This window comes from Panthera pardus, unplaced genomic scaffold (genome assembly GCF_024362965.1).
Source record: "Panthera pardus isolate Hobbes unplaced genomic scaffold, ASM2436296v1 HiC_scaffold_15, whole genome shotgun sequence".
Lineage (NCBI taxonomy): Eukaryota > Metazoa > Chordata > Mammalia > Carnivora > Felidae > Panthera > Panthera pardus.
In genome coordinates this window covers 52900734-52924877 of record NW_026526710.1, presented here as the reverse complement: position 1 = coordinate 52924877, position 24144 = coordinate 52900734, and the positions used below count along the sequence as shown (strand labels likewise).

The 24144-nt window shown below is 55.8% G+C and overlaps 1 protein-coding gene across 50 annotated transcripts in view; it reads left to right on the top strand.

Annotated features, from left to right (window-relative positions):
• The window catches only part of CELF4 (CUGBP Elav-like family member 4), a 298339-nt gene that overhangs the window by 207007 nt on the left and 67188 nt on the right, over positions 1 to 24144 (top strand). For 27 of the 50 annotated variants that reach the window (XM_053902639.1, XM_053902624.1, XM_053902637.1 and 24 more), the window contains exon 3: positions 17510 to 17588. In XM_053902639.1, coding sequence (XP_053758614.1) covers positions 17510 to 17588 — 79 coding nt within the window. The remainder of the gene's footprint in view (positions 1 to 17509; positions 17589 to 24144) is intronic. The other 23 variants (XM_053902630.1, XM_053902647.1, XM_053902645.1 and 20 more) reach the window with 1 other exon arrangement.

The following is a 24144-nucleotide window of genomic DNA, read 5'->3' as shown; positions in this document are numbered from 1 at the left end:
TGTCTCATGAGGCTCACAACACATCTTTACATACACTAGCTATTACTTCTCCCCATATTTTCCAGATGAAGGCACTGAGGTTCAGAGAGGTTAACCTGCCCAGGCTCACAAGACCAGGAGCTGGCTGCAGGGACTCCAGCCCTGGAGTCCAGAGGAGTCTGGACTCTGGCCTGTGCTCTCGGAGGAGGGGCTGCCTAGGGGCACTGTTTCTAGGCTGAGATGGGGGTGGGCAGCGTGCAGAGAATAAGCACAGAGTGAAGGGCAGGATAAATGCTCCCTCCTCACTCCTGCTCTGCCCTGCCTCCCAGAGGCCTCCCCAACCCTGTAAGGCAGGGACACTCAAGGCAATGACAATAGAGAACAAAACAAAACACGGGCTCAGTTATTCTGTGAGAGGTGAGGACTAACCCCTGGAGCCAGTCGGGGGGCCAGCCCTTGTGCTTGCCACGCTAAAGCTGCTCAGAGAAGGTTGGTGTCTTTGAGGGGTCCCGAGGACTGCAGGCAGGCAGCGTGAGGACTTGGGGAGAGGTAGTGACACTGCCACATTATTCTGTATCTGTGTCTGGGCACGTGTGCGTGTGCACACACTGTTACTTCCCCCCTAGTCTAAATTCCTGTATGGGTGCAAAATGGCCACAGCCTTCTCAGGACAGAATAAGGAGGGATGGCTCTAGGGGGCTAGGGAGAGGGGGCCAGAGGAGGAGAAATGTCCCTCCATCCTCTGAGCATGGGACACACACACACACACACACACTGACACAGCCCCACAGACAATTCAGCCTGCACTCACTTATGGGTAGCCCACAAACAAAGAGAATGTATGAATCTTGGCAGGGAGACCTGGATCAGAGAGCTGTGGGATTAATCAGGGCAGACTTCCTGCTGGAGGAAGGTCTTGATCCTAGTGGCCTCAGGAATCCATTAAAGAAATAAGTGCCTGCTGTGAGGCAAGCATTGTTAGCAGCTTCGTGTGAATATCTTAATACTCATAGCACCCTTCCTTGTAGGAGTTATCATTTCCCTTTTTGTGGACAAGGAAGCTGAGGCTAAGCAAAGTCAAGTAATCTGTTTAAGGTCACGCAGCCATTAAGTGGCACAGCGGTGATGGAAACCTTAGCCTTCCTGGTTCCTAGGAGCACATTCTGTCATCATCATGCAATCCTAGTCAGAAGGAACCTACATGGCTGTGGGGCCCAAGGGAGCATGCACACAGACACAGCCCCAGGACATGCAGGAGCTCACACCCCACAGGGCAGATGGCTGCCACACCCCCACAGGGCAAGTGGCCTGGGCCCTTGTTGGAGCAGGAGCAGCTCCTGCCACATCCTGACCCCTGGAGCTGGGTGAAAACCATATACCCTCAGCCGATTGCTTTCCAGCCCCATCCAGAGACAGTGTGATGTCCCCACCCCTGCTCTAACCTCCTCATATAAAGTGGCTTCCACACACCCTCCTAAAATGGGGGTCCTAATGGATATCTTATCCTATGTCTGAGAAAACCTGACAGACCTCTGCCCAAGGACCTCTATCTTGGCAGGCCCTGGTGTAAAAGATGGTGGGGTGTGGGGGACACTTACCGCTGGGGTTCATTCTCAGGCCTGTGGGGCTGGGGGGCAGGAGAGGGCCTTCAACTAGGGAATACTTGTTGAATGGACACACGAATGAATGAGCCAGTGAATGAATGAGTGATTAGCCACAAGATCACTCCCTGTTGAATCCTCTTCTGCTCTAAGGCTGGCCTCCAGTTCTCCCCTGAGACTCCCCACCCCAAGGGGCTCAGCCCAAAGCCCCATAAGAAATGCTGTGATGCGGCACCTAGGGCCCAAGTATCCCTGTCGCTTGCTTGAGGGACCCTGGCTCAGTCAGTGCTGAGCCCAGCCCAGCCGGCAGAGGCATAAACCTGAGAGCTCGAGAGAGAGATCAGAGAGCTGTAAACCAGCTTCGGGCCTCCAAGTGGATGTCGCATTTGTGAGGGCAGAATGGGGGCCCAGCCTGGACGCTGACCCTCTCCTGATGCTGGGGTTTGTAGGAAATGCGCCCCATGGCTGGGAGCGGCTAGGCCTTGGGGAGCTCAGCACAGACCTCGTCCCCTCAGCCTTCTCATCTCGTCTCTTGCTGCCACGTGTTCATCACTGGCACGAGCAAAACCGTGTGTCCGCACAAGATACACGCTGGGAAGAAGAATTGTGGGCCCTTGCACACACATGACTGTATGCATGGGCACACGTGTGTCCATGTAACCAGTTGCAAGGACCCTCCCAGCCAAGCTCAGATGAGCACTCTCCCCTGGGCCCAGCAGATGTAGTGAAGGGATCCATCTGGGGGACAAACACTCCCCCTCCCCACACTGAGGTAGTGGCTTGGCGGCAGGGTAAAATTTATCATCATTATCCTAATATCATCTCCAGGCTCGACAGTGGCAGCAGCTAAAGAAAATACCAAGGCTTAACTTGGGGCACGTGGGAGAGAAAGGCAGAAGATAGGAAATATGATTTATGATGGAAATCAATGCAATCATAATACTCTGTGCTTGTACAATTGGGCTGAGCCTTCTGTGCCCACAGGCCCACTTCAGCCCTGCCTGTCAGAGGATGTTGGGGACTGGGAGCTGGGGCCAGGGGGAGCAGAAGGGCCCAAATGATAGGGCACTGTCCCTCTCCTTTCCCGGCCTTCCCTGAAGGAGTGGAGGGGCAGGACATTGTCCGTAAAGGAAGGTGGAGGGAAGCAAATTGGCCTGCATCAAAGCAGGTCTTGGGTACTGTTGCCCACATGGCTTATTCTGCTCACAGCACTGCCCTGTGAAGATACATAATTCTATCCTGTGTTTTCAAGGCCACGAAACTGGGGCATAGAGAGGTCAAGTGACTGAGTTAAGGTCACACAGCTAGTTGTGCTCTTCCCATGACATCACATGGCCTGGCGGAGGGGCAGAAGAACCGTGGGCGGCTGCCCAGTCAGTGCACTGTAGTCCATGCTGCGTGAGCAGCTGCGAGAAGGCTGCACCTCACTGAAAACGTCCCCCCTTGCCTTGCCCACGTGCATCCAGAATTCTACCATTGGTGATATCCCTTTGAGTCAAACCATAACCTGTGGTGGCGATGGGGACAGTAACAGCAGTGGTGACAAAGGTGGTGGTCGCGGTGATGGCTTTTCAGATAGACTTGTCAGTAACATAGGTCAGGGTGAAAGACAGACAGGCCTTGCAGGGTGTGTTGGAGATAAACTTACTTCTATTTCACAACTTTCTAGAAGAACTGAAGCAAAAATTCTGCACCACGGCCTGGCGGACCCCAAGTGGGCGGAGCAGTCTTTCTTCCTGGTAGATTCACGCAAGAGCATGATTCTGTTACTGAGTGGAAATCCCTTCTCTCCGTGACAAGCTATTTATGTTAAAGATGGGGGTGTGGATGATGGAATTCTCCCCTTCTGGGGGTGGGTGGGTGGAGTAAAGCAGCAGTAACTGAGGGCACCTCCAGACGGGGGCATTTTCCCCTTGGGTCCCCTGAGAACAAGGCAGGGTTTCAATCACAGGGGGAGCGAAGGAATGAGGGAAGGAACGAATGAATGCTGCCAGGAGTAGACCTCCCGGCTGCACTTGGCTGAATTAGGCGGCAGGGAATGAAGTTGGACCCCAATGAAGAGCGGGCTGGGAGGAGAGGCAGGTCTCTGGGGAAACCGAGGCCGATGGTGCAGGCGCGTTGTCAGGGTGCGGCAGTGCTCGGACCGGGAAGCTCCGAAGAGGTCGGGACGGCCCAGGACTAAGGGCGTTCATCCGGGCTCCGAAGGGGGCAGGATCCCGAGCAGGGGCGCGGGGCTCCCCCGTCCGGCCGCGGAGGAACCACACGGAGGCGACGCCGGGGCGCGGAACGGGACGCGGGAGGAGGGCGACCGCGGACGCCGGGCACCCTGGGCCAGCGAGCCACGGTGGGGGGTGGGGGTGGAGGGGGCGCAGGGGGCGGCCGGGGCACGCGGGAGACAATGGGATGGAGAGAAATGAAGCGGGACCGGGCCCGAAGCCTGGGGTCGCGGGGCCGGCCGGCGGGGCGGCCGGGCCGTCGGGGGTGACGGCTCTGGCATTTCGAAGGGCACCCGGGGGCCAGCGCCTGCCTTGACGAGACCTCGGGAGCTCGATAGACTTTCCAAACCTAATTAGTGTTTAATGGTCTGGAGAGACGCCGCATCCGCCGTCACCGTCACCGGCCGCACCACGCCGCCCAGCTTCAGATTCTTAATTAACCTTTAAGGAGATGGTCGGCTGGTGGCCGCCTGGGGAGGCCACGTGCATCCCCGCTGGCGTGCACGCGCCAGGGCCCACGGGCTCTCCGGGGACACCGTCCCACGCGAGCGTCTGAGGGTGACTCCAGCCACCCCTCTTGAAGCAGGCTCTCGAAAACGCTCCCGCGCACTCGTTCCCAACGCGATGTTACTGGCTCGGACCCAGTAACCCCCAGTCCAGGGGGAGGCGGTGCTCTGACCCGCAAGGGATAAAGGAAAGGAAAATGCAGCCATCGTCAGCCGCAGCCTTTAGGGGCGCAGTCTGGCAGGGAGCGCCGTTGTGAGCAAGGCCTCGGGGGACAGACGGAGGGGTGACACGGATGCAGCCCACGGACCGAGGGGGGACCTCGACCCCGTGGAAGGGGTGGGCTTTAGACTGTGGGCAGGAGGAGTCCCAAAAGGGTTCCAGGTGGCTCATGGTTCAGAAGTGTTCTGCTCCCTGCAAGGGATGTGGAGGCAGGCAGGATGAGGGCACAATCCAGGCAGAGGGTAGTAGTACGAGGATTAGGGTTGGATTCCAACCTGAGGGCGCCGAAGGTACTGGAGAGTGTGAGCCTGGCCATTGGTGGTGGCAGCGACATTCTGAAAGTCAGACAACCCACAGACGGAGTCGGGCTTTGGGCCCGAGGTCATGCGTGCTTGGGGGACAGCGAGGGTAGAATGTGACAGGGAAAGAGGGTAGGGATGTGGTGAGGGGTTGGAATTGCCTTCTAGAGAGTGCGAGTTGAAGAGAAGGACGTGGATAAAGTTTCTGATGGGAGACAGGGGAGGGGGGCAGGAGAAGGGGCCAGGGTGGGGGAGAAGCCGGGTGTTGAATTGGAAGAGAAGCAGAAGAGGGCACAGTGGAGATGAGGTGGTGGGCACCGGCATAGAAAGCAAACCCATGCATTCCAGAGCCACACCTCACACACACCCTGCCCTACACACACTTCACCTCACACACACCCCACCCTACACACACCCCGCCTCACACACACCCTACACACACACCCCACCTCACACAACACATACATCACACGCCTTATGTACACACCCACACAGTGCCTACACTCACTTGCACACACTCCCGTACAAACCCCTCACACCTCAGCACATGCCCCACACACTCCCAGTCACCACTCTGTCCACACATCCCCATTCTTGCACACCCATCCTGCACACGTCCACCCCCTTCATGCTCTCCAGCCCTCACACACACACCATCATGCTCACGCCTAAGCCTCGTGGGCAGTGCCTGTGACCCAGAGACCCTGGCGTGTTCGGGGAGGAGGGCCATGATCGATGCTTATTAATGAAGCTGCCCCAGAGATGGCTAATTGATGGCGGTGTGTGGCTGTTGTCTGGAATTTAACCTGATTCATCATTTAGCCTGTTGGAGGCTGGAGAGCTGTGTTAATTAATGCCAGGAAAACAGACTTGGATGAGCCGGCGGAGCAGCCTCATATTAGAAAACGGAGAGCAAGGGGCAGAGGGAGGGAGGGAATAGGGGGCGGGAGAGAGAAGGGGGGGAGGGAGGGAGAGGGAGAGAGAGGGAGAGAGAGAGGGAGGGAGAGAGAGGAAGAGAATGATTAAATCTAAAGCTCAGAGACAAAACAAATTCCAAAAAGCAAATGTCGGTGCCATTTCTAGGATGACTCAGGCTGGTGCTTGGCGGGCATCATCAGGCTGTGGCGTGAGGATTAAGAGCAATTTCCTCTCGATCTGTCATTTACTTGGTGTGGGCTTTGTTTTCTCCTTTAACTGGCCTGGGGACTGACTCTCCAGGCCCAGGACTGAGCCTGAGCCCCGTGAGACAGGGAGGAGGGGTCCCAGATCAGGAAAGGGAGGTGGAGGGGACTCAGTCTGGCCACATGGTCCACAGTCCCCGGGGCAACCTCGTGGGGCACGGTGGGTGGAGAGGGAGGGCTCGCCTGACACGGGGACAGGACGAAGGGAAATGCAGACAGGAACGTGGACCTTGGGTACCAGAAGAGGTTCTCTGTCCAGCCTCCAGGGCTAGGGTACTCGCTCCACTTTTCAGTCCTGCCCACTCAGCTTAAGAGGCTCAGAGTCTAAATCAGAAGGACAGTGGTCTCCCTGTGGGCTGGGAAAGATCAGATCAGCCTGAGAGAGCCCTGTGAGGCCCAGAACTCCACAGCCAAGGGCCCTCGTCAGGTGTGAGCTCTCGGGGGAAGGGCCAGTAAGCTGTCGTGAAGGGAGGGCTGTAAGCATGTTTTGGTGGAAGAAACCAATTCTCGGGTCTGCACGGCTGAGGGCAAACTTGCAAGATGGTCTCGACTGCCCAGTGGAGCTCTGGTACCAGAGTAGATGAGGGGAAATAGAGGGAGGTGGATTCTGGCTAGAAATGGGCTGTAAACGCTAGGGCTGACCAGCGTGGATTTAGGACAGCCCTTGCAGGAGGGAGCCCCCACCCCCACCACTGTAGTGTGTTAGCAAATACTGCACTGCTGAGGAAGGGACTGCCATGTGAATGGCTGGCTGGTCCCTGCCAGGTGCCCTGTATGGGGCCGTGTGATGGGCATTTAGGGAATCAGTTATGCTCCAGCCCTGAGGGCCGAAGGTGTGGTGCTGGGGCCCAGGAGGAGTGGGCTTACACACTATTTCGGCAAGGCCCTTCTGCAGACAGGTGTGAGTTTCTGGAGGGAAGGGCCACGTTGCTGAGGTTCACCTTGCATTGTGCCAGAAGACAGGGACTGGCACGCAGAGGTATTCAATAAGCTGGATGGTTGGATGGATGGATGAACAAACAAACTTAGTGGACCATCAGAGCAACAGGCTCCAGGAGCGCCTGGCTGGATCAGTCAGAAGAGCATGCGACTCCTAATCCAGGGGTCATGAGTTCAAGCACCACACTGGATGTGGAAATCACTAAAAAAAAATTTTAATAAAAATAAATAAACAGCAAAGCAATAGGCTCCAGTACTGGTAGGTCAGTTAGAGAAGGCAGACCTGGGGCAGGTGGAGGTTGAGGGGGGCCACAAGTCCCTGAGCTCGGAGTGTTCATGCCTCAGGAGAACATGGTCTTCTACCCTCCCCCACCACTCTCAGCTCTTCCCCAGAGGCTGTCCAATCTTTTCAGTTCAGGAGAGTCCAAAAGAGAGCCCTCGGGGTAGCAGGTGGGAAGGAAGAAAATCAAATGTTAGGTAGTCCCTCAGAAATGATGAAAATACCCACTAAGAGGGGAGAAGTAGGGAAGGAGTGGAGAGAGGAAGGGAAGAGAAAAGGAGGGAGAAGATAGCTGTCATTCATCTCTTAAGCATTTACTGCGTACCAGGCACTGTGCTAAGAGCTTCACCTGAGCTATCGCATTAATCCTTCCACATTACCAAGGAGGATGAGCCTCTAGTAGCTCAAAGAACTGCCCCCATCTCATATGAGCAAGTGTTTGGCTAGGACTGAAACCCAGGCCTTCCAGCTAAGTCAGGGCTTGTTTCATTCAGAAGTATCTAGCCACTGCTTAAAAAAAAAAAAAATCACCCCCCCCCCCCTCCAACTCTGAAGAGGGTTAGTGACCCAGCCTGGCCATGTAGGCTAATAAGCTTCGTTTCCACAGCAGCAGATCTTAATTAGGACCCAGAGCATCCTCCCACCCTTGCCAGGCAGGCCTGGCATGTTGGTGGGAGCAGGTGAGATGGACAGGGGGCTCAGAAACAAAGAGACAGGCTGCCCTTGGCCGTGTGGACCTAAGGGAGCCCTGACCAGTAGGCAGGGGCAGGTTAGCCTCACGCACTTTTCCATCTGGGTGATTTCTCTCTGCATCCATCCTGTCTGTCCACCTTGCCTGCCACAGCCCCAGGAAGCATCTGCCCACGCCAATGGCCCCCAAACCCGCCCCCACTGCAGTGGGGGAGACAAGGGAAACCAGAAAGCTGACTGAGAAGTCCCTCCCTCCTGAAAACCAGCGGGTAGCGACCTTTCATCACCCCCGGGTGGGGTGGGGCACCTCCATTGTTTATGCCAACTCACCCCCACCCTGCATGTGAGGGGAAAGCATTCTGTAAACTTAGGTTGCAGCCAGCAAGGAGAGGGTGGAGGCTCGGAGAGGGATAGGAGCCAGAGAGAGGAAAGCAGAGAGAAGGGGAGGGGGCAGCCCCAGGCAGTCCCACCAATAGGCTCCGTCAGTGCCTCTGTCCGCTGTTGCCGTTCGCTGGGCACTGCAGAGCAGAGCCGCCTGTTGCATAGCAACTGCCCAGGGCCTGTTTGTGGGGGCTGGACCACGGAGGCTGCGCAGGCCGCAGAGGGGGCTGCGGGGACTGAGGCTCCCCGCCCCGCCCGCCTCCTTACCACGTGCGCAGAGCTCCCCACCCCACCCCCCACCGTGCCTGGAGCGCCAGCCAGCCACGCTCCCTGGCCAGGGTGTCCTCTGCCTTCCACCCACCCACCGCTTAGTGTGCTAGGATCCCACCCTCTTCTCCCCAATGCCCCCTTCCGAGGGGAAGGCGCACAAGGCCAGCCTTGAGCGGGGGCCAAGGGACAGTCTGCATCCAAGCATTAAAGCCAAACTGGGCAAGTTTTACTTCAATCCATCAAGTACATTCTATGCATAAGCCCTGGACTTCTGTCCTCACACGTGTGGGGAGGGGACCCAGTACCAAGACCACGCTCGCTGGTTCTGATCTAAACATTCACCTGGCATTTCTCAGGCAGCCCTGACCAGATTCTGCTCCCTTGCACACATTGCCACGTATTTGCTCTTTCTGAGCGTGGCCCTAGTGAGCTATATTGTCCCTGCCGGAAACTGACGGGGGAGGCCACTGCCCACAGCACAAGCTCAGCCCCTCCTGAGGCTACAAGGGTCCCCCTGCCTCTGCTTGACTGCCTGGGCACTCTCAACCCAGGCTCTGGCACTCTGCCCCCGAATGCCCAGCCCCGGTCCATACCCCACGGTGAGTCTGCTCATCTGGCTCATTTGGCTTCAGAGAGGACCTGAGGACATAAGCCACATCATGTGGTCAGCGTGAGGTCTCGAGCTTGGGAAGGACAGGACGGCTGTCGCCTACCACCATCACTCATGCCTCCTGTCCCCATCCAGGTACATGACGCTAGCCCACACAGGTCCACACACTCTCATGTCCTGACTCAAAGCTAGGCCGGGGTGGGGTCACAGCCATGTCCTTGAGATTGTCAGGTGTCTGTGGTCCTTCTGGTCTGCCTGCCCTTCATCCCTTTGAGGTCCACTTGTGACAGCAGTAGACCAAAGTAAGTCCAGAGGCGATGGCTCCCAAAGTGACAAGTGTGGCTGGGTGGACACAATCACCGAAGTCTCCAGTGGGGGGGAGGGGGCACCAAGGCTTAGGACTCTACTCTTTAGACAGGTATGAGAGGAGGTGAGAGTGGCAGTAAAGAAGGAAGGGGGGCCTTGTCACCAGCACAGAGACAGGGTTAGACATCTCTGTGGGTGACCTGAAGGTGACCTCAAATACTTTGTCGAGGGGCAGGCCAAGGGCCTTGGCTGGCAGCCAGCCCCACCCAGGGGCAGCTCCAGCTCGTTGGGCTTTCAGAATGAGGAGAGGGGTGAAGAGCTGATGGGGCTTACATGCTGGTTTGCGTCCTGACCCAACAAGCATCAGATGGCCTCCTCAGAACGGGGAGTGGGAACAGAAACAGATTTATTAAAAAATCTTATCTGGAGGGTTTGCATTTCAATGGGCTGTGGATTTGCATATTTTAACAATAACCCTGGGTTCTTCTGTCTGGTCTTCACTCGCCGGCTGTCTTTCTAAATGAGGATCGAGGATCGCTGCTTCAATAAACCCTTCCTAATCCAAAGGTCCCACAACCTCACTTTGCTAGACGGGAGGAACTTTGGGCAGGAAGCAGGGCTGTCCAGCAGGTGACCACCTCTGGCCTCTGGACACTCCTGCCCCAGGAACACAGCTGAGGCAAGAGGGGACAGTGCTGGTGATGGGATGTGCGTGGGGTTCTGGGTGTATAGCAGGGAAACAAAATGGGTGTGGGCCTTCCCTCATAAAGGGAAGACAGACATTGAACAAATAAGCTTGCAAGTTTGGGACGGTAATGGTCCCTAGCCGTGCCAGCAAGGCAACTGAAGGAAAGAATGGAAAGCTTGAAGGAACACTTCATTTAGGTTGCAAGGCCCAGGGGGAAGCTGAGACCTGAGGGAGAAAGGGCTGCTAGAGTGGCTGCACCCCCAGGGGCAGACTTCGGGTGGGGAGGGCATGCCCTAGGAGGGGGCGCCACCAGCTGGCCTGGCCAAGGCGGGCCTCGGACACTGGACCGAGGTCCGAGGTCTCGGGTAAAGGCACGTATCTTGCAGGGGTGTCCTTAAGTCAGAACTTGATGGTGACAACAGACAGGGTTCCTTGAGTTTCTAATCCCTCTTTATGGAAGGAACCATATGTGACTTATTAAGGAGATAATTAAAATATTAATATATTTACAACAAGCTACAAATAACGTGCACTTCTTCTGCCCTTCCCCTGCAGTCCCTTCTCACCAGGGGACTGGGCAAAGCCCTAACCTTCTATTCCAAGGTTACTGAGAACCTACTATGCACAGTGCTGGGAATCCATCAGGGCATGTGATTCAGAATCTGCCTTCCTGGGGCTTTAAATAAATAAGTTCTCAATTAATGGTAAAGTCCTATTTGCTAAGTCCTGGCGGAGGGCACAGTTGCTGGGGAGCTGCCCACCTACGGTCCCCACAATCGTGTGTGTGAGTGCACTTCCCTGCCCATACTGGATGGTTTCTTCCTCGCCACCAGCCTTTTATAGCAAAGGCTGAGAATTCTCGGTCTATTCTCCCAGAGTCACCCAAGGTTCATCTTTGAAAGATAAATCTTTGAGTAACGGTCTTTCTGGAAAACACCTGATGGTCAAGGGAAGGCCTGGTGCTTGGAGTTGGTAGATGGAGAGAACTTCAGGGTGGTGGGGACCCAGAAAGGCATTGTCTACAAGGTAGCTTCGTGGGCACACGAGTTGTGCAGGCTCACAGGCCCTGTACTCAGAAGGGTCACAGGCTTGGGGGTTAGTATTCTGTAGTCATTTTGAAATTCTTAAAAGTTTCTCTTGGTAGTTATGTTTGAAGCAAACGAAGTCTGTGGGACGAAGAAGCATGTGTAGGGGACTTATGCAAAGTTCTGCCTCCCACCGTCTGCCCTGTACATGCACATCTTGGGCCCTGCAAGCCATCAGTCTGCCCTCGAGGCCAGCCAGCAGTGGCCTGGTGCAGGTTAGGGGAGGGTTGGGTCAGGCCTACTCACCCTGTGGTACCCCAGGCTGGCAGCACTGTGGCATGTCTGATTTGCCAACAGAGGCCGTGTCTTCGCAAGAGTGAGCCTCTTGTCCAGGCAAGGTCTGGCATGTCCTGGCAGAACATTTACAATATCCTACCCAGGAGGTGGCCCATGGGTAGAAATGAAGCCTGACTTGACTTCCCAGGGCCCACCCTATACTGGGTTGCAACATGTCCACATCGGTAGTCAGTGGAAGGGAAGGCCCAGCAGTCCTCAGGCCCAAGCTGCCACCACCCCCCGCCCCGACCCCCCCCACCCCCCATGTTGCAGGGCAGGGCTCTGGGTACCTGTGAGGGTCTCCATGCCTGAGGGGACTCTGTAGTCCTCCTTAGCCTTCCCGAGTCTGGCTTGCATTTGTCTCCTCTGGCCAGCTCAAGGCAACCTCCAGGCACAAGTCACAAAAACCAAACTGTAATTTTGGTGATTCTGCATAGGAGCTAAATGTTCTGATATTTGCGTTTAAAACTGGCATTACACAAAATAAAGATGGATGGTAGGATCTATGCTAATAATTTACAATTTATATTTGTTTTTATTTAAAACGACGTCAAACAGCAAATAAAACGTACCATGACAAGCCAAGAAAAAGAGAGGCTGTGGAAGAAAGGAAAAGCTTTATATTTTAGCGCTTTAACGATGCTTTTTCCCCTTGCTTTTTGAACTGCAAAATGATATCTCTCTTCCCAGAGCAGTATTGCTGCTGGGTTGGGGCACAATGGGCCCCAGCCCACAGGGTCTGCTGCTTCACCGTTTCCATGACCGACACGTGTGCTGGGTTTGGGGGCAGACAACATAAAAGCCGAGTTCTTTGGGGTGATGAGAACAAACAGTGGGGACTGATGAGGAATAGGAGCCAAGTGCGGGAGGGGGTGGGCAGGGACAGAGCTAAGAGCCACCGCCAGTGAACAAGACAAGAGTAGGCATTCCCACACTGCTCCCTGGCTCGGGGAGAAGTGAACCCGTCCGGTGAGCAGGGGAGCTGGGTATCAGCAGGCACTCACACATCCCAGAAGGAGCCTGAAAGGACTCTCAGCATTGAGGTTTGAACACCCACGCTGGAATTACATGTGGGGACTCAGCTGCTGGATAGAGAGCATACTGGCCATTCCTGTAGGCCACCACAGTATTCTCTGCTGCCCTAACCATCTCCCCCCGCCGGGCCGTGGCACTACTCGAGGCGTCGGTCCAGCCCTTCTGAGGCATTTCTGGCTCACATGCTGGAAAGCAACATGGAGGATGACACTTACTGAGAGGCTACCATGCCGAAGGGACCGCACTAGTGTCCTCCTCTGTCTTGTTTATTCCCAGTCTCCAACCGAAATGAATTATTTTAAGATGTCTGTAATGTCACACCAGTACTACTGAAACATGCACACACACACACACACACACACACACACACACACTCCAGGGGAGCTCAGTCCTAAGTTAGAGTCTAGGGGGTCTGTGAGTAGGAAACTGGGTCCCTGCTCCCGCTTGAGAAACAAGCGCCTCTCTGTTTCTGTCTGCCACATACACACACGCCCGCACGCACGAGAGAGGAAAGAGAGAGCTCTCAAAGTAGTGCAAGGCCATGTGTGACCAAGGGAGCTGAGAGATAACCAGGGAAGTCTTATTGAAGAATAGGAGGGTTTACATTGCCAGGGAGAGGTGACAGAGAACTTTCCAGGTCCTTTAATTTCTCAGACAGCCCTGGGTCAGCTGCACTAGGGCCCAATGTGAAGCAGAGGGCTTGGGTGCCTGAGAAGGCAGATGGCGGAGGGCCCTACGTGATCCTGCAGGTGTGAGGGCTGTCCCGAGTAAAGCAGGGGTGACTTCACTAGTGGATGTCCCCAGGGCTCTCGCCAGCACTGGCTTTGACAATGAGGGACGGAGGGGCTCCGCTCCTGCCCCCAGACCTCCACACCAACTCTCAGGAAGATAGTTGCAGCAGAGGGGAAGCTGGGTGAAGATGGTCCCTACCTGGTCTGGTGGCAGAACATGTCTAAGAACCCCCTCGGTGGCCTCCTCTGCAGCCTGGTCTTGTTCTGGTGGGGTGTTCATTCCAGCCTTAGGGAGCCCCTTGCGGGGTGGGGAAGAGGGGACACACAGACAAGAAAATGGCCCTCACACAGGAACCAGCCCAGGTTGCACCAGGAAGATAAGGAAATTCATGTCTGGAACTGGGGGTTAATCCGGGCCATCTTCCCAGATACGGGAGGGATGCCCCTGTACTCTGGCCCACAGGGGGCTGCAGAGACCTGCGGACACCTGTGGACGCCTGTGAGAGGTAGAAGTGGCAGCCGGGAACCGAGAAGGGAAGGAGGGAATATAGGAAGGGGAGAGAGAGTCAAGAAAGAGCCAGGCTGGCCTGTCTGTCAATCTGTCTGCCTGCTCACTGGCCACAGGCCTCTCTTTCCACAAGAAGCCACGTTGGACAGACAGGTGAAGCCTTTGGACCAGCTCAATCATCGTATTTATTCTAATTGTATCGTAATCGTCCCCAAGGAGCCTGGTTCAAATGAGCTTGACATTATTAAAATTTTAATGCCCAGTTTTCATAGCTGAATGAATATTTAAAGGGTATGTCCCAGCTTAAGTTATGATGATGAAGAAATTAATGGAATGTCTTGTTTAATGCATGGATATGTGTTGATGCAAATAGTGGCAGAGATGGGGAGGGGGAGGGGAGGCAGAAAGAGGCAGAAGGAGCCACCAGCCCGCTCTCTGCTGCAGTAGGGACACAGAGGACCCCAAAACTTGGGCCAGGATCACTCGCTTCCCCTGATAGGACCCCGAGCTGGAAACAGAAACACAGTCAAAAGATTTAGCAATGTCCCCAAAGACTGACCCCAGAAGCCTGCAGGGTGCATTCAGGGAGCTGTTTCTGACCCAGGGAAGGCAGCCCTGGGTTGCCAAAGCCCCCCGTCAGGCACCCAGAGGCACAACCCAGGATGAAGGCCTCAGAGGGACACAGGCACACACATGACACCTCAGCAAGAGAATCAACAAGGAGGGCACCTGCAACCCAGGTCCCACTAGCCCCCAGCCCCAGGCCCTTCTGGAAAGACAATACAGTGACTTAAAGGGATGGCTGGATAGAGGAGGCACAGATAGGGGAGAGGAAAGGCACCAAGAAGCGGGCTCTAGTGTCCTTGAAGCGTGGTGTTCACCTGTAAGGGATCGCCTGAGGCCATGTGGCCGACAGCTCCTGAGGCTGTGGCCAGCGTCCAAGCATGCAAAGTTAGAAGAAGAACAAGGAGATGGCAGTCCCCCTCACACCATCTGACCCATCATCCTCTCTCGCTGTCCCCTTCCTCAGTGGCCATTTCCGCAGCCAGGCTGGCTCTGTCCACTTCCCCTCCTCAGGGAAGAACCAGGCCTTGGTGAGGCTGGACGGGGCTGGAGTCTGGAACAGGGAAGAGAGACACTGGCCGAGGGAGGAGATCTCCCTTGAGGCCCGAGGCGTCTGTGCAGAGCCTGCTCCAGCTGAGAAATCTTCCCAACTGAGCCTGACACTTTATTTCTGCTGAGAATTAAGAAAGCACCGGGCCGTATTTTATCTCTCCATCAAGGCTGGCACCTCTTCGACAGCCCCGCAAAGGCTGTCTGGATGCTGACCATCCCTAGATCATAATGAAACATGAAAAATCACCCCGGGAGCCACAGGTCCATGGGAACCGGTTCACTTCCGCTCCACGAGTCCGTATGGAGCACCCTGTGGGTGCCCAGCCTGTGGCTAAAGGCAGGTGGGAAACTGGATGAGAGCCTGGGTCCCTGCTGCCAGGAAGCCCACTGTCAAACTGGAGCCTAGCACTGAGTCATGGAGGAGGTAGGGAGGACTCGGGTGGGGCTAGGGGGCCTGGAGGGGCTGGAAATCAGGCCCAAGTCCATGAGCCTGGGGCAGAGTATTCTTGAATGCCTACATATACCAAGGACAGGGGGACAGGCTGGCTGCCTGAGGGTGGGGTGCCCCCTGAGGTGGAAGGCTCCATGCCCAGGCAGATTCCATTTGCCTTATTTAATTTATCTTGTTTACTTTAGGGCTATTCCAGGAAGGAGGGACATTGTAGAAAAGGGTTGGATGCTGAGTCCCAGAAGACACCGGATGGGACACAAGGAGTCCCCTGGCCCCCTCCTGGGGCCCTTCCCCAATAGCCAGAAGCCTGCTGGGGCTTCTGCGCCCTTTGCTCAAGAACTGCAAAGGAGGGGCGCCTGGGTGGCGCAGTCGGTTAAGCGTCCGACTTCAGCCAGGTCACGATCTCGCGCTCCGTGAGTTCGAGCCCCGCGTCAGGCTCTGGGCTGATGGCTCAGAGCCTGGAGCCTGGAGCCTGTTTCCGGTTCTGTGTCTCCCTCTCTCTCTGACCCTCCCCCGTTCATGCTCTGTCTCTCTCTGTCCCAAAAATAAATAAAAAACGTTGAAAAAAATTAAAAAAAAATGTCATAAAAAAAAAAAAAAAAAAAAGAATTGCAAAGGAGGCTGTTTAACGGGGCCCCAGGACCCCCTAAATGAAGCCAGGATCTTCATTATGTCTCTCTTCCTTCTCCCTGTGATTGGAGCTTTCTATAACATACAATTTCCTCTGCTGGCAGGGCTTACGTACTGAGCACCTTTTTTCCTCTCAACTCCAGAAGGCGTGCCAAGTGGGAACCTTGTGGCAAACAATGACATCCTGACCCCCTCTCGGTGGCCTGGCCCCCAGAGTCCTGTCTGGCCCCCCGCAGGCCACCTGTGTCTCATTTCCTCTGCTCCATGCCCTGCCTCCTGCCTCTCTGTCCTTCCTCGTGGTGGCTCTGCCCTTCCGCTGGCCTTGTCTTCACCTTGCTGAGTCACAGGCACCCACGCTCCCCCACCCACTTGTCTTGACGCAGCCACAACTCACTTCGAATCCTAGACCAGAAGGCCCGAGGAAGCTTGTGACTGGCTAGTCCGGCCTCCGCACACACACACAGGAGGGGAACTGGCAACACAAAGTCACCTGGCGCAGGATTGGAAGCCTAGACACAGCCCTGGCAGACTCGGGTTCCTGGGCTCATCTTGCCGTGGGGGCGGCCCTGCCTCAGCTTCTCCATCCATGAAGTGGGGGTATTAGTCCCTGCCCTGTCTGCCTGTCGGGGTTTGTACACGAAATAAAAATGCAGTAAGGGATAAGGGAGGTACTTGACAGGCGAAAGCACTGGAAAAGACATAAAGTAGGATTCCATTTGCGTGATTCCTTCCGTTTTTATTGTCTGAAATATCTTGGGGCCTCTGGGCTGGAGAGCCCACCCCGTGGCCTCCAGCAGCGGCGAGGATTAAAGACAGGCGCCGTAGCCGCCGATGCTTGGAGTTCAGAGACCCCTAGTGGCCTGAACGGAGCACTGAAGCGGATCCCCGTGAGAGATCCCGGCTCAGGGAGGCGTGGGGGGGGGGGGGGGGACAGGCGGTGTCCTGTTGTCCTCCTGGCCCCCTAAATACCACGGGAGATGGGTAGCTGTGCCCACCCCACACACCCCCCCCAAGGGGACAGCCCTAGCCACACACTTGAGTTCGGCTTCAACTGGGAGCTGGGTGGCCCAGAGCCTCAGGGACCCCTGGCACCCACAGCCCACATTTGTGAGACGGCTCGGGGTAGCCAGAGAGCAGCTTGTTTCGGCAAAGCCAGCTGTCTCCAGCAAGATCATAATCTCTGGCCAGGGATGCGCTGTGAGGACACCTCAGGTTCTGATGTCACAGGCTAGCAAGAGCTGTTCAAAGCTGGGAGGGGGACATCACAGAGTGTCCAGTCCAGAGAAGCCTTCCCGAGACAATGGAGCCCTGGGGACTGCATAGGAAAGGGGAGATGGGTGGGACTTTGCTGCCCGCGTGCAGCTGCATTGGGGAGCAGTGGTGTGGGTGTATGTGTTGGTGGGTATGGTCCTTGCACCTGTGTACCTATGAACACCAGTTACCTTTGGGTGTGGGTGTATGCCCCCTCACCCCAGGCCTGCTCTGACACTGTCCCTTGTGCTCTGTTGCAGATGAACCGGCCGATCCAGGTGAAGCCAGCGGACAGCGAGAGCCGAGGAGGTAGTAGCTGCCTGCGCCAGCCCCCTTCACGTGAGGGCTCACTTGTCTCTGCCCCCCTCCCCCGACCCGACCCTTCCTCCCTCTCCCTGATGCAGTGATGCAGCGACTTCCTGCCACCGCCCCCCCCACCCCCACCCCGAGCCCTAGGGATCTCATGGCTGGGAATTGGGACAGGGCTATGGAGCTCTGGGTGACTGGTGTGGGGAGAGAGTGAAGGAAAGTGGGGAGGTGACTGGGGTCTCCAGATGGGGTTCCTTCCTTCCTGTAAGTAAATGAGTAGCAGGTCCTGGGGTACTCTTCTGCCTCCTTTAGGAAATCCAAAGGGTGTGCCCACCTCCATGTCACCCAGGAAAGCCCCCTATGATGGAGCCTGAAAAGTTGAAAGGGTGCCAGGCTGGGCGAGAGGAAGTGGATTGTAGCCCTGCCCTGGGAAGGTTCAGACCACACTGGGAAAATCTGAGAAGGGCCGCCATGGAGGCTTGGGACCACTGAGGTCAAGATTCTGGAGACAGATCCAGGCAGACAGGGAGATGTCTGGAAAGGGACAGAATAGGAGGATACAGCCGCACCCCACAAGCATAGAGCTCCATTCCCCAGGGAGGCTCTGTCCCCTCCACTGCACACAGAGGCTCCACCAGGCCACGCTTCTGGCTCCCTCTGCCAAGCGCCTTCCCCCTGGGTTCTGTGCCGGGACAGGTCACATTCCTCTCAGCTTAGACAGGCACTGAGGAATTTCTCTCTCCTCTGTCCTAACTCCCTACAAAAAGTGTTTAGGAAATTAAGGGAAAAAGGTAAAATAGGCAAAAGATACTCGCAAATTCAGAGTCAAGATCCTCATCCTGAGAGAACTGTAGTGTGGCCACAGGTCCTGCCTGCCCCTGGGACCTGTGGTCCTTCCAGCTCAGGCTGCTGCCCTCTGGGCCCTCACGAGACCCTGACCTGGCTGTAAGGCCTCTATGTCTGAATTGGGCCTCAAATCCCACCCCTACCTCCTAGAGCCCAGCTGGTGTCTTTGTGCTGCCCCGAGGGGCCCCCTGGCCCAGGGCACTGACACACCTCCCTGTGGTCTTCTGAGAGCTTCCCATCCTGAGAACCCCGAGAGTGGAGGTGGGTCAGTTGAGATGTAAAAATGGCTCAGGGGTTAAGGGCCCAGGTAAGCAAAGCCCACCTGGTTTGTTCTATTCGCTCCTGCCCCTTTCCTGGCAGTCCAGTTACTTCGGTTTTCTGCACACACAGAGGCTCCTCAAATACCCAGTCCTAGGCATCCTTACCCTGGTGGTAAGGGTACTGTCCCATCTCACATAGGACTTCTCCTTGGTGGCACATCGTGGAACCAGGGGCCTCTCCTAAAGACTGTCTCTGGGAAGCAGGCCCAGCAGGCCCCAGGCCCCGGGTCACCCCGTCATGCAGTGACTCACCTGTAATACCCTGTTCGTGCAGCAGGGCCAGGATGTAGTGAAGAGCCCCTCTCCCTGGTGGGGAGAAACTCTGGTGTATAGGAAGGTAGCTCGAGCAGTAAGCGGCACCTGCAGTCCCAGAGAAGGGGCCCCGAAGTAAGTGGGGGATGCCAGAGACCTTGAGCAGATGGCACCTGAGCTGGCCTTGAAGGAGGGGAGTTTCCACCCCTGGAGAAGAAGTCAGGGTGGCATGAACAAGGCCCCACAGAGGGAGGCCCCTGAGGGGGCATAGGGGGCCCCTCGCGTGCAGAGCAGACAGCTCAGAGTCTGGCTGGTTTTCTCCAGAACCGGAGTGGGGTGTCAGAAGACGCCGTGCCCGGTGAGGCCGCGCTGAGCTCCAATGCAAACCCTTTCTCCTTCACTTGCCTTGGAGGCAATAGCTCTCTGACTCCAAGTTGCTAACCTCATCTCCTTTCTGCCATATATCTCCTGCCGATGACACTTGCCCCAAACCAGATTAATCAGCTCTTTTATTCTTCCTGCGGTGGAAAGGGGGGAAAAAGAGCCAAACCTAAACATCTATCTATTAATTGCATATTCAATATTAAACAGTGAGATGATCCTGAGTCAGCACTATCACCAAGCTATTTAACAAAAAAAAAAAAAAAAAAAAAAAGTCAGTTTAAAATAATTTAATATCCATTAAATACTTTTTCTGGTGGGAAGAGGATGGGGAAGAGGTGAATGTTAAAAAAGATGAAAGAAATGGGAGCAGAGAAGGGTGTGAAAGGCGGCTGAGGGAAGAGCAGGGTCTCAGGTGAGAGAGGCAGAGCCAGGCTGCATAAGGATCTCCTGGACCACCCCATGAGACATGAGAGACCACAGCTGGAGGGGGTCAAAGAAGAGAGCTCACTGTGGCCTGGAGCAGGCAGGGAGGGCTTCCTGGAGGGAATTGGACCGAGAGGTATAGACTTGGTGGGAATAAGTGAGGGCACAAAGTGAAAATGGAGCCCTGAACACAAGACCAAGGGGTTGGACTTGTCTCCATGAGAAGCAGGGAACCCTGATCCTGGTGGGGGCACCAGGCAGAGAGAAGGCATCATAGCCATAATGCCCCTGTGCAGGGAGAGAGGTGTTGGCCCCTGCTATTGCCACAAAGAGCCAGGGCTCCAGTTAGGCAGGGAAGGAAAACCCAAAGAGAAAGAGCCTCCCCAGGAGCCATTTCTCTGCAAGGAGATTCCAGTTAACCCCACAGAGCTCTCTGGAGCAAGTTATATTTAAATTGAGTCACCCTCAAATCAGCAAACCAACTCATGAACCAGAGGAATGAGGCAGACTAGGGACAGAGAGGAACCTGGGAGCCCCCCACCTGTCCTGGTCATCTCAGAGGCAGTGACTCTCCCTAAGGCATGCACTTGAGTTCCTCTGCCTCCCAGCAGGCAGGTGTATCTGCCCAGTGAGCTGGTTCATGGTCAGCATCTGAATTGGGTCTCACGGCTGCAGGGGCCCTTCAGCCACTGGGTTTCACTCTCAGTATCTGGATTAGCACCCACAATGTGCTGCCCTGTAGCTCTAACCTCCTCCCCATCCTCCCTGGTCCCAGCCCAGGGGAGCACCAAGGCCAGAAGACAGGACAGCCCCCTACCCCAGGCAAATGAGGCTCCTGTAGCCAGGTATGGGCACCCCTTTGAGTCAGTCAGGCTCTGAGCACCCTGGCCTTGGTCAGAAAACATGCTGGGGGGGCCCCCTGGGCTGGACTGGAGGAGGCTGGGGCTGGGGAGTGTGCCCACCTCCCTCAAAGGGCCCAAGAGGGAAGAAGTGGCTGAAGTCTGGATTAGGTGTAGCTGATATTGGCCTGATCCCACCACACCCCACCACTGCCAGACACACACCGTCACCAGAAACCACCCCTATGTTTTCTCAGCAACCATCAACAGGTCAGAAGTTTCAGTTACTGTGGGCCTTATCCGTGCTGTGTTTGGAAGAATTCCGGGAGGCAGTCACACATGCTGCACCCCTGCCCCGCCCTGACATGCCATATACCCACACTGACAAAGGCACCCACACAGACCCACACGCATGGAAAATAAATGTCCCCACTGGGAACAGAGTGGCTGGGGGTGAAGCAAAGACTGGGGCCACTTGATTTTATCTCAACATGAAATGACAGAAAAAAACAACAACATGGGGCGCTGATGAGCTGGAGAAGTTAGGAGTCAAGATGGCTTGGTAGGAAGTCCCAGGAAAGAAGGTATTGGGGTTGCCAAGGGGCCACCCACCCCTCGGAAGGGGTAGGTGTGGCACTGGGGAGTCCCTCCAGAGGGAAAAGTGAGCAAGGCTGAAAACTGTGTTCTAGGGCCTGCCACCACGGCACTCACCCCTCTGCAGGGCCTGGAACTGGAGACCACATACACACACACACACACACACACACACACACACTCCAGAGGACTCAGGCTTTGGCTGGGACATGTGAAGCCCCAGCTGGGGGAGAGAGGTCATAGCTCATGATGGGGACTGCTGCGGGGCTTCCAAGTCCCCTCCCTGTCCAGGAAGGCCTGAGGAGGCTCAGAGAAGAGGGGCCACAGGGGCAGCTGTGACTGAATCCAAGCAGGGAGACTGACGGAGGCCTGATGATGGCGGAGGGTGGATGTGGTCAGGAGGACTGAGCTCCCTGTACAAAGTCCTATTGTCCCCCCACTGGCTGCAGGGCCTGGGGGAGGCTCGGGACAGATTGAGGGGGGTGGCCCTGAGCTCCAGCCCTGGAGGGGTACTTGCAGTAAGCCACCATCTAGGGAGCACTTACAGAAGCTTCTAGAGGGTGAAGGAGCTTCTTTTAGGTACCCCCCCCCACCCTGCCCCGCAAGTCTTTCAGAACTGCCTGGGTTGAAGGACTCCACAGCAGGTTCCCTTTCCTCCCTCTGCTTTTCCAGAACTGGGAGCCCACACACACGTGCTTCCCTCCCCAGCCCCCTCTTTCCCTCCTGTATCAGTCGTGGGGGGGAGGGTTGGGGGGAAGCCCGGCAGGACTAGGAGGGCACAGGAGGGCTGGGGGCAGGTGTGACAGCCTGGGAGTCATTCCGTGTGCACTCAGTCCCCGAGGCAGGTGCGGGTCAGTCAGTCAGCCACGTCCTGCAGCCCATCACTGCTCCCCCGTTCATTTAATGGCATCTTTGGGGCCTCTATGCCCCCCTCACTGTGGCCGGCACTCATGTGGCAGTGGAGTCCCGCCGGGCTGGCTAATGAGGTTGGACACAATGCATGTGAACGCGGCTCTGAGGCCCTCCCCGAGGCCACGTTCCCCACCAGAAAACCGTGGCTGATTCAGTCCCCCCAGCCCTTCCACCATCTGTAGCCCCATCGGTTCCTGCGGCTTTTTAAATCCTATTAAGTTCCTCATTTCTCCTCCGAGCATTATTTTATTTCTAAACAGACGCAGACAACGTGCTAAGGGAGGCCAGGGAGACCAGCTGAGGGGCATGGGCAGCTCCCTGCTGCTGCCAGGTCCCGGGGCCCCAGGAGACCCATGGCCACACTGTCAACCTCCCCAGGCTGGGTGCCTCACTTCCAGACTTTTCTAGCTCTTCAGTCCCATACTCTAGGTAGGCAATTTAGCGAGCGTTTAGAGGAAATAGATGTGCAGGCTGGTCCCGCCGTATGAAAATTCAATAGAAGTTTCAATTTTCTCATCTTAGATGCCAACAACTGTCTCACTGACAAAAGCTTCTGGGTAGACAGAAATCCCTCAGGATTCTGTTAGGAACCCTCGGCCCACACGGGATGGAGTACACAAAAACATAAAGCTAAAGGGTGGTGGCGGGAGGGGGGGGTGGGCAGAGTACAATGAAGATTAATCTGAAATTATACCAAGACAGTAGGAAACAAGGTTTATAAAAAGAAACCGATTACTCTAGACAGCCTCCCCCTGGAGATGCAGTGCAGCAGGGGAGAGGGGGAAAGTGTGAGGAAAGGCTTGAAGACCAGTGTGAACTCCCTGTGGGGACCTCCTGGGTGAGGCTCCCCTAGGGGTGGGGTAGGGTGGGCAGAGCCTGAAGCCAAAGCACAGCATCACTAGGACAGTCAAGTCCCACAGGCTGAGCCTTTCCACCTCTGTCCCCGTCTCTCCCCTTTGAGGCATCAGAGCCTCCCCCGGGTCAAGCACGTTCTGACCTCTACTTTGGGGCTCTGGGTTTGTATCCTGCCTGAAAGACCCCAGAATGAGCAAAGCTGACCCTAGCCCAGCCCAGGGGGTGCAATCCTGGGCTGAGAAGGGGTCCGGCAACTGCTGCCCCAAAGCAGACTTCTAAAAGAAAAGCGATCTGTACCTCAGAGCAGAAAAGGCTCTACCCTCACCAGGCCCCATAGAAGGGGCTGTGTCTCCCCACAGAAGGCCCGAAAGCTGGGCAGCGTGTGTACTCCATTGTGGGCCCGTGATGCCTGTGTGTGATTGTGTATGTGTTGGGGGAGTGCATTTCCTTCTTTTGCACACCCCCCCCACTGGACCCTACAGACCCCTTAGCTCATGGGGACAGTGACATCCTCCTCCTCCCTTCCCACAGCCATGTCTGGGCCCAGAGATGGGCAAGGGGTGGTGGTGAACCTTTAGCTGGGGAATGGCTAACTTCCCTGTTGGACAGGGAACCCCGAGGCCTGGAGAGGCCCCTGGAGCCATATGTCCACCCTCCCCCATGAGTCTGCCTCTCACCCTGCCCCTCCTGTTTTTAAAAACTGTCAAGAAGAAAAGCAACTCCACAGTCCATTTGGGCCTCCTTCTCCGGAGCTCGGAAACCCTGTTTCCCCATCCCCACCAGAATGTCTCAAGCTATAGATTGTAATGATTTCCCTTAAACCCCAGCCCCAAAGCCAAGGTTCCCGGCTGATCTTTCATGTACCTGAATTCTTGATTTATTTTGGACTGATCTTGAAGAAAAGCCATTGCAGCTTTCAGCTCAGGAAGTTTGAGTCAGACATAAGACAGCAGGGCCCAGACAGTTGCAGTGTTTAGGGAGCAGCCTGGGTAGGGGTCACTGTCGCCCTGCCTGGCCCTGTGATGTGCCTTTGGGAAGGGCTAAAGGATTAGACACCTCAGAGCCAAGCCAAGTGGCCCACCAAGGGCTTGGATTCTTTATGGGCAGGAAGTTCTACCACGTGTCTGACCACCATCCTTCCGATTTTTGGTAAAGCATTTC